The sequence below is a fragment of the Lemur catta genome, chromosome 15 (assembly GCF_020740605.2).
Source record: "Lemur catta isolate mLemCat1 chromosome 15, mLemCat1.pri, whole genome shotgun sequence".
Classification (NCBI taxonomy): Eukaryota; Metazoa; Chordata; class Mammalia; order Primates; family Lemuridae; genus Lemur; species Lemur catta.
Window position 1 is genome coordinate 20514059 of NC_059142.1, and position 17738 is coordinate 20531796.

General features: G+C 33.9%; 2 protein-coding genes across 3 annotated transcripts in view; one reads left to right on the plus strand and one right to left on the minus strand.

Annotated features, from left to right (window-relative positions):
- The window catches only part of NF1 (neurofibromin 1), a 248794-nt gene that overhangs the window by 195490 nt on the left and 35566 nt on the right, over nt 1-17738 (plus strand). For both annotated transcript variants that reach the window (XM_045525424.1, XM_045525425.1), the window contains 10 exons: nt 7367-7799; nt 8445-8785; nt 11125-11327; nt 14238-14431; nt 15316-15456; nt 15626-15905; nt 16377-16591; nt 16783-16844; nt 16989-17103; nt 17616-17717. In XM_045525424.1, coding sequence (XP_045381380.1) covers nt 7367-7799; nt 8445-8785; nt 11125-11327; nt 14238-14431; nt 15316-15456; nt 15626-15905; nt 16377-16591; nt 16783-16844; nt 16989-17103; nt 17616-17717 — 2086 coding nt within the window. The remainder of the gene's footprint in view (nt 1-7366; nt 7800-8444; nt 8786-11124; nt 11328-14237; nt 14432-15315; nt 15457-15625; nt 15906-16376; nt 16592-16782; nt 16845-16988; nt 17104-17615; nt 17718-17738) is intronic.
- EVI2A (ecotropic viral integration site 2A) lies at nt 494-4856 on the minus strand. The gene is made up of 2 exons (XM_045525423.1): nt 4490-4856; nt 494-2092 (listed from the first exon to the last, which is right to left on the minus strand). The coding sequence occupies exon 2, from the start codon at nt 2075-2077 to the stop codon at nt 1385-1387; it is 693 nt and encodes a 230-aa protein (XP_045381379.1). The 5' UTR covers nt 2078-2092; nt 4490-4856; the 3' UTR covers nt 494-1384.

Below are 17738 nucleotides of genomic sequence, written 5' to 3' on the forward strand. Positions count from 1 at the left end.
ATGTAAAATTACCAATGCCTGGAGCTCACCCCATTCCCATTGAATCAGAAGGAGGATGTGAGAATTAGACATTGGTGTTTTTTTAAAACTCTTCAGGTGATTCTGATATCCAGCCAGGGTGAGAATCACTATCCTAGAAGGGAGAGTAAGATTATAGTCATATTAGGAAAAAAGGTGTATAAAATCTTTTCTTAAATGACTAATATATTCCCAAAATAAATGCTCAATAAAAGATAAGATTTTTTTTTTAAATGTGGCCTAGTCTTTAATTAGTATGCCCTGTGTCAGTTTCAGTAGATATTTGGAAAGTCTCTCAAACCAAATTTTATAATATTTAATTGAAGATAGAGGTCTTGACTTAAATGTAAGTCATTATTTTACTTGAAGCCAGTTTCTTAAAGGTTAAACAATTATCTGAAGTATCCTGTTTTCCTAACTTGAACAAACACACACACACTTTTCATTTGCTCATGTTACATTGGATAGTAAAAAGTAAAATTGATCATTTATTAGGCTACTTGGCATCCTTAAAGTCCAAAAATTAATCAACCTTTGAATATTTGTTATTAATGCTCCAATAACCAGTATTTATAGAAAAGATGAATGTTACTCTTAAACAGTAAAACATCCTTTACATTTATGCTTAGCCTCTTGGTGTGGCTATGAATCTCATCGAATTTAGTTGTGCTCTATTTCTTATTGGTGTTTACAATGTGTTCTCTAAGATAATAAAGTAAATGCAAATATACATAGTCATAGTTTTATTCTAATGAGTTTAAATTTATTATACAAAATTAAAAGTTTTAATTTAATATTTATGGTAGAAAAACACTTTATCATGTGTGCCATAAAACATCTGGACTAAAATTAGCTGTGTTTATAGATGAACTGGTGTGGATTCTGCCACATCCAGCAAAGAATTTGCCATTAAATTATGCAGTTCAACTCTATGCATTAGGAATTTGACTTTCTATTAAATGTTGGAGTATATCCTTGGCTGTAAGGACACACTAAAATTCTTCAAAGTTTAATTTTATTCGGACAAAGATCATCTAACTACTGTTGCTGAACAGGAAATATTTAATTATCCCTTTCTCTCTATTCGTGTCCTCAACTTATCTTTAAAACTTTCCTCAAATGCTTAGTGATTTTATTATTTGCCTTTTAAATCATTCAGTGTCAAAAGTACATAGTTTAAGTAATTAAATAAGCAGGCATACTTCTCCCCTTCTTGTGTGCTTGATTTAAATTAAATTGCAAGGCCTACCATGACAAATTTTAGATTATCAGCCCAACACTTTGGTATTAAATACCAAACTGACTTCATTTTTACTCTATAATCTTTCACATTGCTGCTTTGCAATTTTCTTCAGTAAACCATCTGTTAGTTAGTGAGTTTTTCAGTTCCTTCATCTTTTCTTTCCCTTGTAGCTGTGAGCACTCCAGTAGATTGCATCATTAGGTTGGGTCCTGTGAGCTGTTGTGCTCTTTTCCAAGTGTCTGATTCAGCAGGCCATAGACCACTGCTTGCCAGAAAATCTCCATTGCTTCTAGGCTGACGCTTGCCTACTGTTTTTGATCGTCTGAGAGATGAGACTTTGTTTGCCAGAACCACAGTTGATAGAAATAGCAGGGTACAGATAAGAAAAAGCACTGCAATTATAATTAAGCAAATTAGCATAGCCATGTTGTTGTTGTTTTCCTCACAGATATCCTTTTTGAAAATTTCACTGTGACTTTTGCTGGTGTTTTCAATGCTCTGTACTGTGGGAGAACTCTTCTTGACAACAGAAGGTATATAAACCTCCTGTTCAGATTTAGAAGTTAAGATGTGAGATGTTGCCATTTCAGGCATGTTTGTAGAATTACCTTTGTAATCTCCTGCAGGAGTTACAGGGTTGGTGTTAATGTTTTCATTTTGGTTTCTGCCCATCTTGTTTTGAATAACTGAATCCCAGGCAGTAGTATTATTAGCCCACAGCTGGGTATAGTTTGCTTTTGTTCCAGGGGACAAAGAAAAAACTGTTGTCATCAGAAAGGCAAGATGCAGGTAACGTCCTCTGTGTTCCATGTCCATGAGTATACTGGTTATCTGTTGGGATAGCAATATAATTTGTTAATTTGTGAAATAATAATGGTTCCTATTTTTGGTAATTGTAGTTACAAGATATTTGGAATGTTACAAGCTCACACCTGACATTAGTTACCCTGTTTGAATTCCTTCTCAGCTGAATTTTTTTCTATTACTGTTAGGCTATATACAAAGAAGAATTTTAATTTCTGTTATACTTTTAGGTGCCAGAAGTTAGCATTACAAACAACTACTAATCATTTTAAACTGAATAACATGGCTTTGTATAGTTTTCTCCCTTTTAAGCATGCTAGACTTCTGCTTTGAGTAAGATAGTTCTGCTTTTACTCTTTTGATTCCTCGTTTAAAAAAAAAGGATCATTCTTGCGGAAACTCCCCACCCTCTAAATAATCTGTCACCAATCTTTATAGTAAAGGAGGAATATGGTCTTGAGCATTTTGCTTCATGTATGAAAAGCAAATGCAAATATTTTTGGTAGCGAGGAAGAAGGAAAGTTAGGTAGTAGCCAAAAAAATGAACTTCAAATAGGAATTAAAGATGATCTTTTTTCTTCTTAGGTATTTATCTTGAAGCTTAGAATAAAGCTGGTACTTAGAAATATATTCCCAGTATTTATGAAAGCAGTTTTATAGTGGTAGTTCTCTCTTTTCGCCTCTATTCCCCCTCTATTTCCCCTGACTAACTGTGACTTTCTGAAAGCAAAGGCATGCCAGTTTTGTCAACCTAAAAATCCGGCAAAACAAAGAAAAAGCAGCAGATTTTTCTGAATAATTTCAGAAATTCAACAAAAGTTATTGACTTTTTTCAGCATCTTTTATACCTACCATTTTTTTCTGATTTACCATAATTCTAAAAAAAGAAATTGTACAACAAAATAGAAAGAAATAGAGCATCAGGACCTTAGAGATTTAGAATGAAGTGACAGATCGTAAGCATGTCAACATACAATTGGAAAAGTTGAATTTCAGTTTTGGCTCTGAGCTTCCTGGAAGCCAGTACAAAAAGGGGCTAAGTTCTATTCTAAATTCTCATTATCCTACCATGTGATTAAAGGTTTAAATAGAACTGGCATATCTTAGAATTCAGCAGTTCCAGGTACTGCTAACATAGCAGGAAAGATTTATCATCATTATTAAGGTGTCTTATAATAATATACCAGTTTGTCCTGAGCTACTTTTGAAAGAGTATTTTATTGTTAGCATTTATTTGAAGGAAATAAAAGCAAAACTAGATTGTTCTCTTGACGTTTACTAAATGAAATTGCCTGGTTAAGAATCACGTGTATTTTATACAGATTCTCCTCAAACTTAAATGTTCATGAGTACTTTTTGGTGTTTTTTTTTTTTTATGCAGATTCTGATTTATCAGGTCTAGGTGGGGCGTAAGAGCCTATATTTCTAAACTCACTACCAATTAACACAGATGCCATATGCTTTTGAGCATCAGGGTTTTTTATAAGACATGGTTATTAGTCATCAGGTAACTTTTGTATACCATCGAAATATAGAAATTAAGAATAACGTGATATGTTGTTATACAAACAAAAGTAAGATATAATCAAATGTAAGGTTCCTTTTTGGACTTGACTGTTAGTAGACAGTTAAGGGTACAGTGTACTGGCTTTGTATAAAAGTGTTCAGCTTTAATTTTTAATTTGAATGACATAAATCTTTGGATACTTTAAGATTCTTTCACAAAAAAAAATACTTGAAATTGGGTTAGCAGTAATTTTCATTCTTTTATACTAGGCTGGACTTTCACATTCGATACGAAAATGATTTAAAGTGGGTTATTCTTGTCACATTAGTTCACTGACAATGTAGTATACATCATAGTATTCGTGCACATTTTAACAGTGCTCACCACGGGACAGAGAATAGGCCTGCTGTTGATTGTCTTCAGCCAGATGTACTGCCGTGGCCAAATAAACAAGCTGCTGACAAAATGAGACTTTCTCTTATCCTCACAAATGCCTGAGAATTGGGGACTGTTTCTACATCTCTAATTTATGCCATGAAAGCCAGGTTATGTTATCAAAAGTTTTCTTTATTTCTGGTTGTTTTCAATAAAATTTATAATGCCTAAGCATTAGTAATGAGAAATTTATTTTTTTTAACCTTTTTTTTAATAACAGAACTTCTCAGTTCACTTGTGGAGTCCAAAACACATATTCTTCCTAATCCTAATTTAAGACTTCATGTTTATGGTAAATCTTTTCCATTTCTAACTTAAATTTTACATAATAGAACAGGAAAAAAAACAGTATACATTTTCAATCACATGATTCTACTTTGTTAGTGAGATTCTTAGACACTCTTTGAAAGCACTTCCTCAAATGCTACTCTGTACAAAGTTAGAAGTGAAAAGCCATAAGAAAAGCCGTATATATGACCTACCTTACAAAATGCCTGGTCAAAATCTGATTATAATGTGATTTTAATAACCCACTTCTTTTCTTCTTTTCCTATTTAAAGCAGAACAAACTTGGAGAATATGAACCTTAAAGTAAATCTGCAGTAAAAAAGGATATGTGCAGCTAGTTTTCCACTTTTAAAACCAAACCACAGATGACACATTTCCTTTCTGCTGCAGCTAAAGCACATGTCACAGGGAAAAGAAAAAAAAAAAACCTCTAACTTGTCTAGTTAGCCACTGGCATGACAGGAGGCTTTGTAGAACAAATCCCCGCCTCCAGAGCAGGGAGGGTTCTTCGCTTAATTCCCTTTGACCTTATATTCATTCTGTGTGCCTGCTGCAAGCTTTTGAATGATATGTTATTATTATTCAAAAGAGGTTTTAAAATGGCATCTACCCTGAAGCATAAAAATCTTCTCTAAAAATTTTATTTGTATGCTACAGACTGATTTGAAAATGTGAGTTTGGAGTCCTCGGGGTCAGATAATAGAAACAGTGATAACATAACTGACATTTTAAATTGTGGAACTGCAACAATGATTTGAGAAAATATTAGTAAACTTAGATTATATGGGACAGAAAATGCTTTTGTGTGGTCTACTGTGTATACATACATACTACCCTCAAATGTCCTGTCATCACCTCAAATTCAACGTGTCTAAAACAGACTTTATTTTTTCTGTTAAAGTGGCTACCCCTCACGATCTCCCTGTTCCTGGTTTTGTTCATAATGCAACATTCTTTGTAATCTCAGAGGCTTGTTATACAGCAGAGCCTTTTAATTCTTTCAGTCCTGATCTGGCTTTGGATCACGTTGGTCCTTCCTTCCTATTTTTGGCATGTTTTCTTTTTTCCTATTTTTACTGTCACAGTAATATTTTTAGATCCTTATTAGGTCGTACTTAGACTACCACAATAACCTTTTACTAGGCCTGATTCCTTCGTATATCGTGTATATATCATTTTCTTTGATCATATCACCCGTTTCTTTAAAGGAAAAAAAGTTGAATAATTCCCTAATAGCTATAGCTGTGATTCAGAAATGTTTGTGCACATAAAGATCAGAGGAGAAGGTTGTTTAAAAACAGTAAAAATTTCCAGGCCCCACTACATAGATTCATATTTAGTAGGTCTGGGCTGGGACCAGGAAACTGTTTTAATCAAGCACCACAAATTGATTCTAATGCCAGCAGTCCACAGAACACATTCTGAGAAATACTGTGCCCGTAGGAGAAAACCCACACCCCTTGGTTGAGCAGTTATGGTTCCTTCTTAATTTGGCTATTGTGTATTTTCCCAGCTTTATCTCTCAAAATTTATTCCAGTTAAACTAGCTGTTTCCTCAACACATCTAGTTACCACTTTACCTCTTTCCATGAGGCCTGCCTAGTCTCTCCTCTTGTTAAGTTCTAAATTCCTCCTACCTCATTCAACCGCTGTATTTTGTATGTAGCTTTCACTGACTGCCCAGTTGGTGTTGATCTCTCCCTGTTTTGAACTTAATAACAGTATTTTTCTCTGCAGTTCCTTTAATAAGTGATTACATACTACCTCATATATTTAATGTTAAATATTTCTCTTTTGTTTTAAAATCATTTAACTTGTCATATTTTTCTTATTTTAAAGATTTTTATGTAATATAATTTATATAATTGTACATACTGATGAGGTACATGTGATATTTTGATACATACATACAATATGTAATGATCAAATCAGTATAATTAGGATATCCAACACCCCAAATATTTCTTTTGTGTGTGTGCTGGGAACATTTCATATCTTCTCTTCTAGCTATTTTGAAATAGACAATAAATTATTTTTAACTATAGTCACCCTACTGTGAACACTAGAACTTGTTCCTTCTATCTAACTGTATTTTTGTACCCATTAACCCACCTCTGAGGTGAAGATATTTAGCTTCCCCTACTTTTAGTAGTACTATCACCAGAGTCAACAAATACAGAAAACATTGGACCTGAGATAATATAGTTTGTTTTGACTTGAAATTCTAGTACCATTTCTTCAGGGCTTTCTCATGGTCCTCACCATGGCTACCCACATTCATTAATGTTCTTTTGGTTTTAAGGAACATGTGATCTAATATGGCTTATTCAAAAATGATATTTATTAGCTGTAATAATCCAGGGATAAATTTGACCCCAGCAGAGGCTTTACTTTAGCACTTAAATTATATGGCCAGGGCCCCAGTTTCTCTTTTCATTTCTCAGCTCCTCTTCAGTTTTTATGCAGGTTTTTCTTTCATATCCCAAGATGCGAGCTAGCAACTCCCAGAGCTATGTATTCCCTATTTTATAAATCTGAAAAGTTAAGTCTCAAATCCCAACGGTTTTTGCGGAAGTCTCTGAATTGAGCCTCTTTGTCCCAAGTTGTCTTGATTTGAGTCCTGTGTTCCTTGTTGAATCAGTCTGTAGTCAAGATGGGATAAATGGATGGGCTAACGCCATTCCAGTTCACTCCAGAGCTCCAGGCGGATCATTCTCACCTAAACTGTTCACCTGGGAAGTTTGGTGGGCCAGGAAGCAACCAACAAATACCCACTGTCTTCTTCTTTTCTTGACTGAGGGGCAAACTATTGATTGTTGCTATTGCTCAAATTTTTTGAATTGGAGATTTGTCTCTTCTCTTTTACTTTGGCCTTATTTCTCAGTGTCTGAAAAACAACTGATTCAAAAAATGAATCTAGACCTTGAATAATTGTTTATTATTATTGTTGTTATATTATTCTCTCTAGAAAGCTAATCAGAAAACAAAGAGATAAAATAGATTAGTGGCATCTGTATATTTATTTAGAACTCTGTTAACAATCTGTTATTCTTTTTTGTCATCTTCCTTAGGTTCAAAACTGGGCAAATCAATGGTGATTTGCTGATATATCATGTCTTGCTGACCTTAAAGCCATATTATGCAAAGCCATATGAAATTGTAGTGGACCTTACCCATACTGGGCCTAGTAATCGCTTTAAAACAGACTTTCTCTCCAAGTGGTTTGTTGTTTTTCCTGGCTTTGCTTATGACAATGTCTCTGCAGTGTATATCTATAATTGTAACTCCTGGGTCAGGGAGTACACCAAATATCATGAGCGGCTGCTGACTGGCCTCAAAGGTAGCAAAAGGCTCGTTTTCATAGACTGTCCTGGGAAACTGGCTGAGCACATAGAGCATGAACAACAGAAACTACCAGCTGCCACCTTGGCTTTAGAAGAGGACCTGAAGGTATTCCACAATGCTCTCAAGCTAGCTCACAAAGACACCAAAGTTTCTATTAAAGTAAGTTTCAGTCTGTGTTTTGTAAATGACTCATTGCCTTTCTTGACTAACTAGACTATATCCTGGCCTCCCTGGGTGTCCCCATAATTGTGTATCAAATGTCAAGTAAAGCATTGGCTTCTAGGGGTGTGATTCTCGCTTTGAGTGTCAAACGTCAAGTAAATCTAGATGTAGGAAGACCAAGACTTCTATCTTTGTGGAGGTCCTGTAAAAGATATGAGAGGTGTACATTTAATTATAGGTTAGGTTGGAGGCAGAAGAGTGTTGTAGAGAGGCCAGTTGCTATGTGTCAATCAAATGGTAGGAATGTATGGAGAGTGGAAATTACCTAGTGAGAGTTCTTCTGATTATTACATGCTTTTTGCAGAGTAAGGAACATCATCCTTCAGGATAAAATTACTACTTTTCTATAGGATTCTTGACCTGTTTTAAAAACAAAATTAATTTTTTCTGATGTTTTTAGTTTCTTTTGAAAGCATTTATCACAGTAATTATTGAACCCATTTGAATATGTAATAGTGGTAACTCTTCCATAAATGCAAAACATAGTACCTTGGTCAGTTGGTTGGTTTTTGGCACCTCTTAGAATTCTGCGTAATGGAATTTAATTCTTCTTCACTCTACCCTCTCACCACCACTTTCCAGGTTGGTTCTACTGCTGTTCAAGTAACCTCAGCAGAGCGAACAAAAGTCCTAGGGCAATCAGTCTTTCTAAATGATATCTATTATGCCTCGGAAATTGAAGAGATCTGCCTAGTGGATGAGAACCAGTTCACTTTAACCATCGCAAACCAGGGCACACCACTCACCTTCATGCACCAGGAGTGTGAAGCCATCGTCCAGTCTATCATTCATATCCGGACCCGCTGGGAGTTGTCGCAGCCTGACTCCATCCCCCAGCACACCAAGATTCGGCCAAAAGATGTCCCTGGGACACTGCTTAATATTGCATTACTTAATTTAGGCAGTTCAGATCCTAGTTTACGGTAAGTTTTTTTAAAAATGCATTTCAACTTTATTTAGAGTTTGTTGCTTTTAAAATGAGACTACTTGGTAAGCTTTTAAAGCAGCCTCTACCTTAATACTGTAAGTTGGAAGGTATGCTGCGTTGGTTAACCAGTGTGACCTCATCAAGTTATGGGGTATTTACATAAACTATGGAATTCTGAATAGTGTGATTCACACTAAACCAATATATGTTCTTTCTCCAGGAAACTTTCATCTAAAACAGATACCATGGCAGATTTTTTTTTTTCCCAAAGAAAATATCCTTTTTTAGAAAATCTACTCCTAAATTGTTTCCCCTCCGGAGTCGTCTTTAATTAGAAGTTTTTCCATGTTTAAAAGTATATCACTATTAAGTTTCCCAACAGTCAAATCAGATTATCATTGTTTGACAAGGAAGGCCTGATGTTCAATACTCAGTAACATCGTTACATACTTTGCGCTTATGTCACTTAACAGTATTTTTTAAAGAGATCTTAGGATAAATATGTCATCTGAGCAGAGTATAATTGATTCTTTTTAGGCTTAGTAATTTGAGTGTTGCATGTGGAAAGAGCATGGTCTGTGGAGTCAGTAGATTTGGTTTAAACCTTGATCTCCTATTTTCTAACTATGTATGGTTTGGGGCAAGGTACCGAAGTTCTCTGAGCTCTAGTTTTCTCATTTGTAAAATAAAGGTTACAGTGCCTTCCTTACATACTCACAAAGGTTTAATACATAGTATGTGTGGTAGTATAGTATAGCAACCTAGCTAATAGTTTGTGCATAGTAAATAGTAGTATTTTTTTACCCTGCATTTTCCCTCCCTGCCAACATCTCTTTGTATCCCTTCTCCCTTCTCTCCCCTGTTTTTTTCATGTCAGGATAATTCTTTGTCTCAAGTACTGTAGGACTGTCAAGATTTTTATAGCTGAGTTCATAGCTTCAGAAAATTTTTCCTGGGTATAACATAGCCCAGGTTTTATAGTGGGACTTTTAGGATTCCAGATTCTTCTTTATTTAAACATGAAAAAAACAAATCAAGATTTCTTTACATGGATGAGCATTATGGCGTCCATGAACTCCCAGAAATCGTACACAAAGTTTTATGTATGCTTAGCTTTCATCAGAGGGGTCTGTGACACCTGCCCTCAGGTTGAAGAAGTCCAATTCTTTATAGCTTTTGAAAAATACAGAGTAAAAGTCAATGTCAGAATAGTATAACTTAGAATTCCTAGGAGTTAGTAAAGGATACAGAAACTTGGAAGCAATAATATTAACATTCTCATTTTAGGAAAATGGAGCTTTAAGCCTGCCTTTAATTTCTAATTCAAAGTTCTTTCTTCGTAGAAAAACGCTAACAACCTTCTAATAATTATTAGCCTGGGTAAACCCCTATTCATCTATAGTGACATAAAGCAAGTGACAGCTTCTGCTTTTTGCTAAAGCATGTCATTTCAGAAAAAAGCCTTTAGGCAGACTTAAATTTCAGTGGCTTCTTTTTCCTCTGTATGATTGTTGCATAAATATATTAGCATGATGAAAGTTCTGAGGTAAGGAAAACCTGAAATGTACTGAGCAGTTGAGCTCTTTCTTTTGCTGGATGGGAGAGAAAAATTAAAATTTTAAAATTGAGTCTGAATTTTTTAGGCTGTCTCCTAAATTGATTAAATATATTTTCAGACATTTGTAAGTGAACTTTGGTCTTCAGGTAACCTGGATATTACAGTTTTTTGTTTTCACAGGTTGTATATGATATAATGAGGTCATAGAAGGAAAAATGGGGAGACTTAATTATAAGTTAATTTTGTTTTTAATCTCTAAGCTTGTAGTATAACTTGTAGGACACCCAGAAGGAAATTCAGTAGATGCTGACTAAAGATTTTGACATTCTAATTTGATGAGAGGCCATCTCATTTCTCGTCTTATGATCCCCATTATAACTGGATCTAGCCTGGGAGGAAACCACAATTTGGCCTTACCAAAAGCATGATATGCCTTGTTCTGACTTTCTTTCTATTGATCCACCTTAGGACCATAAACCTCTCATGTTTTATGTCCCAGTAAAATGTCTGTTAGGTAGACCTATACCCCTCTGTCTTAGAAGTCTTATAGTGCTCTTTGTGATAATGCCAAGAATCTATCTTTTTAAAAAACATCCCTAAATGATCAAGGGGTATTTTGGTTTTACCATAGAATCATAACATCTCTAATGGATCATAAAATTTAAAAATAGTTGATTATGCTTTGTAATAGAATCACAAGTTGTATATTATGAAAAGTTTTTGGAATTATAAGGAAAAGTCCATTTTAAAACAACTTTATTTGTGTTTTCTCCTAGGTCAGCTGCCTATAATCTTCTGTGTGCCTTAACTTGTACCTTTAATTTAAAAATCGAGGGCCAGTTACTAGAGACATCAGGTTTATGTATCCCTGCCAACAACACCCTCTTTATTGTCTCTATTAGTAAGACACTGGCAGCCAATGAGCCACACCTCACGTTAGAATTTTTGGAAGAGTGCATTTCTGGATTTAGCAAATCTAGTAAGTAATGATACTTTTCTTCAATACTAACAGTATTCTAAGAAAATTCAAAGAAAACCCTTTCATTTCAGAATTTGCCAGTGACATCATTCACTTACTATATTTTTACTTTTTTTTTCCCCTCTTCTAATTTTACATCTATGTTACCCTATAACTGAAGGAACTCTGAAGGAACTTCTGGTAGGCCACATTGAGAAATCCACCGAAATTCTGACAGTAAAAGCAAGGTGGAAGATTTTGGTACCTTACATGTTTCTGGACCACTTACAAAGTATTTTATTTTCTTCACTGTTTCAGTTTAATCAGCTTCAGCATTTCTCTTCTTGGAAGAAAATTCCACATGAGTAAAGTAGCCATGTTGTCTCCTTGATTTTAGGGAAATAGTCATTTTCTCTTTTCTTCAGGTTGACTTTGAACTATGATTTTATTGTGCATGTACAGTACATGAAGAGTACAGTGGCACATAATACAGGGTCCAGAGTCAGTCCTGACTTGGCTTTAATAAGTCTCATAAATTCAACATCTACTTGTTATATCTGTCCATCTTCATACCCTGCAGTAGTATAAATGTTGATCTTTTCTCAGCTTATTTCCTGACATTTTTATCCTTTTCCTCTCTCTCTCCATAATACATAAAACTTTTTTTCCTGCATTCAAACACCTTTCTTGATTTTTCTGTATAATTGAAAGCTTTAACAATTCATCAAAACTAGGTCACTATTTATATGTTTTTTCCCCTAAATAAGAGATGTAGGAGTAAAACTGTTAAGCAAATGTACAAGACTGACAAAACAAGAAAAGTATAAACCTTTGTTGATAGGTATTAATATAAGAAAAGATTTGAGTGAGTGGACAGGCATATTGAATTTCTGCATGAACAATTCTTCCCAGGTTAGTACAAATTTGATGCAATTCTGTTAGAATAGCTATGGAATTTGAGGGTTGAGAATGGACAAATGATTCTAAATTCTACTTAAAAGTACAAGAAAAGCTAAGAAAATATTGAAAGGAAAGAAAACAGAGACTTGATGTTACAGATGTCTGAACACTTTATGATGGTACAATAATTAAAACATGGGTGTTCAAGAATCAGCAGTCAGATCAGTTTAAGAGAACAAATTGGTAAGGAAGCATCACAGACGGATGTGGAAGAGATTAAATCATGTAAGAAACAAGATTGGGAAATGAATTAAGTTAGGTCTTCATCTTCACCATACAGCACAAGATACCAAATAAGTTCTACCTATACTTAAGAGTTGAATATAAAAACTAGAACCATTTTTTAAAAAGAACAGAAAGAAGTGAATATTTAATTGCTTTCTAGAGGATATATGAAGCAAAAAAGTGATAAAAGGAAGCAAAGGAAATGGTGAACATATTTGACTACATAAAACTTCAAAGCATCTCTACTCAAAAAAAAAAATGAAAATTAAAATTTAGGAAATACACTTGGAGCAAATATGAGAAAATATTAACATCCTGAACCGTGAAGAGTTCTTATAGATTAGTAAGAAAAATGGATCAACAATAATATATAGATCATGCTAAATATTTATATTTTATGTTCACTAATAAAATCAAAGAAATACAAAAGGAAAGAATAGTGAGATAACAAATTCAGCTATCAAATTGGCAAGATTTTTTAAAAATTCAGTCCTGGTGGTCTGTGGAATTGTAAACAGAAGCAATTTTTCTAGAAAGCTGTTTAGAAGTAGATATCAAGACCCTTAAGACTATTCATACCTTTTGGCCTCATAATTCTACTTTTTAGAATTTATGCTAAGGAATTTTAAGATGTTTATCATAGCATTATTTTTTTTTACTTGAAGTTAATCTTGTCATCAGTAAAGTGCCCAGAACTTAAGTGAACAGGTTAATGAACTTTTACATGTAAATACATCACAAAAGTACCTTCCAGATCAAAATACGTAACATTTCCAGCATCCAGAAGGATTCTGTCAGTATCATTGCCGTACCAAGACTAAACACTATTGTGACCTCTGTTGCCATAGATTTATTTTGCCTACTTTAGAACATCATGTGGCATTATAATAGAAAAAAAAACTAGAAACAGCCAAAAGTCAAACAATAAAGAACTGATTAAATTGTTGGATCTTCATAGGATCTAGTAATGTGAAGACATTAAAAATATTTTTGGTGCAGTTTCAGTTTGGAAGATGAGGAAGCTCTGGAGGTGGATGGTGGTCATGGTTGCACAACAATGTGAATGTACTTAATGTCACTGAACTGTACATTTAAAAATGGTTATAGTGGTGAATTTATGTCCTGTATATTTTACCACACAATTTTAAAAATTGTCTTTGAGACTGTAGGTGAAGTATATACAGGAATTCCTATAATCTTTTTGTGTCTTATAAGTTTGAAGTGTTTTCAAATAAAAAGTTAAAATGTTTTTGGAGAATTTTTAATGATTCATAAATAATCTCAGTATAATGTTTAGTGAAAAAATATTTAGAGCATAGTGCATAACAGCATAATCCTAATTTTTGTAGGGGAATGAGGGTAAGTTGTATGTGTGTACATACACATAAATGTGCATTATCTCTACATAGATTTGAAAGTGTAATGGGAGATGACATACACCAATCTATTAATATCAATTTCATTTTTGTGGTGATGCTTTCCTTTTACCAAACTTTCTATGATTACCACATATTCTCTTTATAATGAGAATAAAACTTAATTTTTTAAAATTACTTTCTTCAAGGCTTGTTCTCTTTCTTCACATCTGTCCTCAAAAATATATTTGCCAAGTCTCTTTTCTCTAGGCCTGCCTCTAGGTAATGGTCTTTATCTTTTACCTTTTTCCCCCCAATTCTTTATATTAAAATAATTATTGATGTAATTTTCATTGACCATCTGTGCTAATATAGTGTATTTTTTCCCCAGGTATTGAATTGAAACATCTTTGTTTGGAATATATGACTCCATGGCTGTCAAATCTAGTCCGTTTTTGTAAGCATAATGATGATGCCAAACGACAAAGAGTTACTGCTATTCTTGATAAGCTGATAACAATGACCATAAATGAAAAACAGATGTACCCTTCTATTCAAGCAAAAATATGGGGAAGCCTTGGGCAGGTATTGAGTTTGCTCAAATATTTATCTAGTATCTCCTTTTTGCAGATATTTGTCTGGTGCCCACTTTGTGCAAAGCACTGTGCTAGGCACAAGGGATACAGCTGTAGAAAACACAATTCCCTTCTTCAGAAAGCATGCAGACACCCACCCAGCTCTTCCTCTGATTCAAAGTTGTAAATGCCTAATGCATGCCTCAGAGCCAGGGTTATTTTAGCAGTCTCTTCCATGGCATAATTATGTGGAATTTAACTGTAGAAATCTGAGGTCATTTTTAGTAAACAATGCTTTAATCTATCTCCCTACACACCATGGGTATCAGTAAATGTTTCTTAATGTTATTATTTGGGACACCTGCTTTCACTTATAGCTCTAGTATAAGAATGCCAATATTAAAATATAGGATGTAGGCCAGTCATGGTGGCGCACACCTGTAGGCCTACCCACTCAGGAGTCTGAGGCGGGAGGATCACTTGAGCCCAGGAGTTTGAGGTTGCAATGAGCTATGATGACGCCACTGCACTCTAGCCTAGGTGATAGAATGAGACCCTGTCTCAAAAAAACAAACCAAAAAACTATTTTATATTGATCATTCATTACTGTCTTAGAAGAGCACAGAGATACTTTGCAAATGAATGAAGATAGTATATATAGAGATTTTAAAATTTTAAATACCAGTCTCTAATCTCTCAAGGAATCAAATGAATATCCTCATCCTTTCCTGAATATTCTCTGTTAAATTAAGTAAAATCTAGTATTTTTGAGGTCTCTGGTAAAATAGAATTTTCATGTTGATTGGGTATTTTTTATATCCATGAGTATTTTTAAATTAAAAATTAAGTTGGTTAGAGTGGTTAAAAATGTGTTATTTTTCCCTCTTCCACTAGATTACAGATCTGCTTGATGTTGTACTAGACAGTTTCATCAAAACTAGTGCAACGGGTGGCTTGGGATCAATAAAAGCTGAGGTGATGGCAGATACTGCTGTAGCTTTGGCTTCTGGAAATGTGAAATTGGTTTCAAGCAAGGTAATCACTTTAACTTTGCCTTCTGGACTATGACATAATATAGTTTATAGTCTGTTTTTATTATCAGGAGGTTTTTGTTTTGTAATTAGTCATTTTAAAATTAAACAAATTTGTTGTAATAAAACTTTGTTTAAGCCCCATATTTTTTTTTAATTCTGCCTCCTTATAGGTTATTGGAAGGATGTGCAAAATAATTGACAAGACATGCTTATCTCCAACTCCTACTTTAGAACAACATCTTATGTGGGATGATATTGCCATTTTAGCACGCTACATGCTGATGCTGTCCTTCAACAATTCCCTTGATGTGGCAGCTCATCTCCCCTACCTGTTCCACGTTGTTACTTTCTTAGTAGCCACAGGTCCACTCTCCCTTAGAGCTTCCACACATGGATTGGTCATTAATATCATTCACTCTCTGTGTACTTGTTCACAGCTTCATTTCAGTGGTAAGTTCCAGGAAAGGAATTTGTGTTTCACCAGTTCCTTCCTCCATTTTACTTCACCTGATTGGTATAGATTATCTTATTATTTATGATGGTGCCTTAACACCAAGGTACTAATTTAAGCCTGCAGTAATGGCATGAAATATTATCAAAAAGAAAAATAATAAATTCCTTCCATTCCATATCAAGCTATAGTAAAGATTTTCGTGTATATTTGTCATGTAGACTCTTGTACTTATCACATAAGCTATTATGAATACTCAGTGCCAGTTGACAGTGTTCCATCATTAGCACTAATTTATTGATAAATAGAGCTAAAGCAGCAAGCATTAATGTATGTAGAGGTTTGATTTAGGGAGCATGATTATGTTATTTTTTTTATATGATGTTCACATTTTCTAAATTTGAAATGTACTTGAGAATTAAAAAATTAATATCTTCAAAGTCTTTACTTGTTCCATTTTTCTTTTACAGAAGAGACCAAGCAAGTTTTGAGACTCAGTCTAACAGAGTTCTCATTACCCAAATTTTATTTGCTGTTTGGCATTAGCAAAGTCAAGTCAGCTGCTGTTATTGCCTTCCGTTCCAGTTACCGGGACAGGTCATTCTCTCCTGGCTCCTATGAGAGGGAGACTTTTGCTTTGACATCCTTGGAAACAGTCACAGAAGCTTTGTTGGAGATCATGGAGGTATTTAAGGCAAAATTATAAGAAACTCAGTTAAAATCATTTTTAACTTATCAATATATATGTAATTCTTCTATACTAATACTGTTTAGAAGAAATATTGGTTTATTTTGCTGGTTTACACTTAATGCTTAAGTAAAAGCACTTCCATGGAATTATATACCTATATATATGCAAAGTATCCCTTTTTTTAGGCATGTATGAGAGATATTCCAACGTGCAAGTGGCTGGACCAGTGGACAGAATTAGCTCAAAGGTATGTCCTAAATTTAAATATAAGTTGTAAAAGTATATATATTGTTGAAAAGACAGATATTACTACATAATCAATACTTTAATTTTTTTATTTAGTATATGTAAACAAATGTTTTTATAAGTTATGTGAATCTTTTAATTGCAGATTTGCCTTCCAATATAATCCATCTCTGCAACCAAGAGCTCTTGTTGTCTTTGGCTGTATTAGCAAACGAGTGTCTCATGGGCAGATAAAGCAGATTATCCGTATTCTTAGCAAGGTACCTGTCCCTCCTGCCAAATATTTGTAGCTCCCACGTTGTAAAGCATATCTTCCATTTTTCTAAAAGACATTTAAATTTGTATTTAGTAAGATATATGTTGCTTATTAAACCTTTAAAAATGGATTTTGATTTTCTTTGAAGTGAAGAAACTTTCCCTAATGTCTTTAAAAGAAAATAAGTATTTTGTTTCTTTTGATAAGCAAGTACCCTTAAATAATTTATCAGTTTTCAAAGTGTTTCATTATATGATAAGACTGTAGCCTTATATAAAATTATATAATTTGTATTTGCTATAATAATGCCTTATTATATTAGAATATAATATGAAAATATCAAAAAATAAGAAACCAAAGGTATATTGAGCTAAATACTAAGATCACCATAACATTAGAAATCATTCTAACACTTAATAAATAAGTAAATGTTCCTGAACTGATTCTGAGATTCAGTTTAGAAGTTAATGTTTTATTTCGATGAAAGCAAAATAAAGAATTCTGTTTTCCTAAAAGGCACTTGAAAGTTGCTTAAAAGGACCCGATACTTACAACAGTCAAGTTCTGATAGAAGCTACAGTAATAGCACTAACCAAATTACAGCCACTTCTTAATAAGGTAATTACTGTGTACAAAATG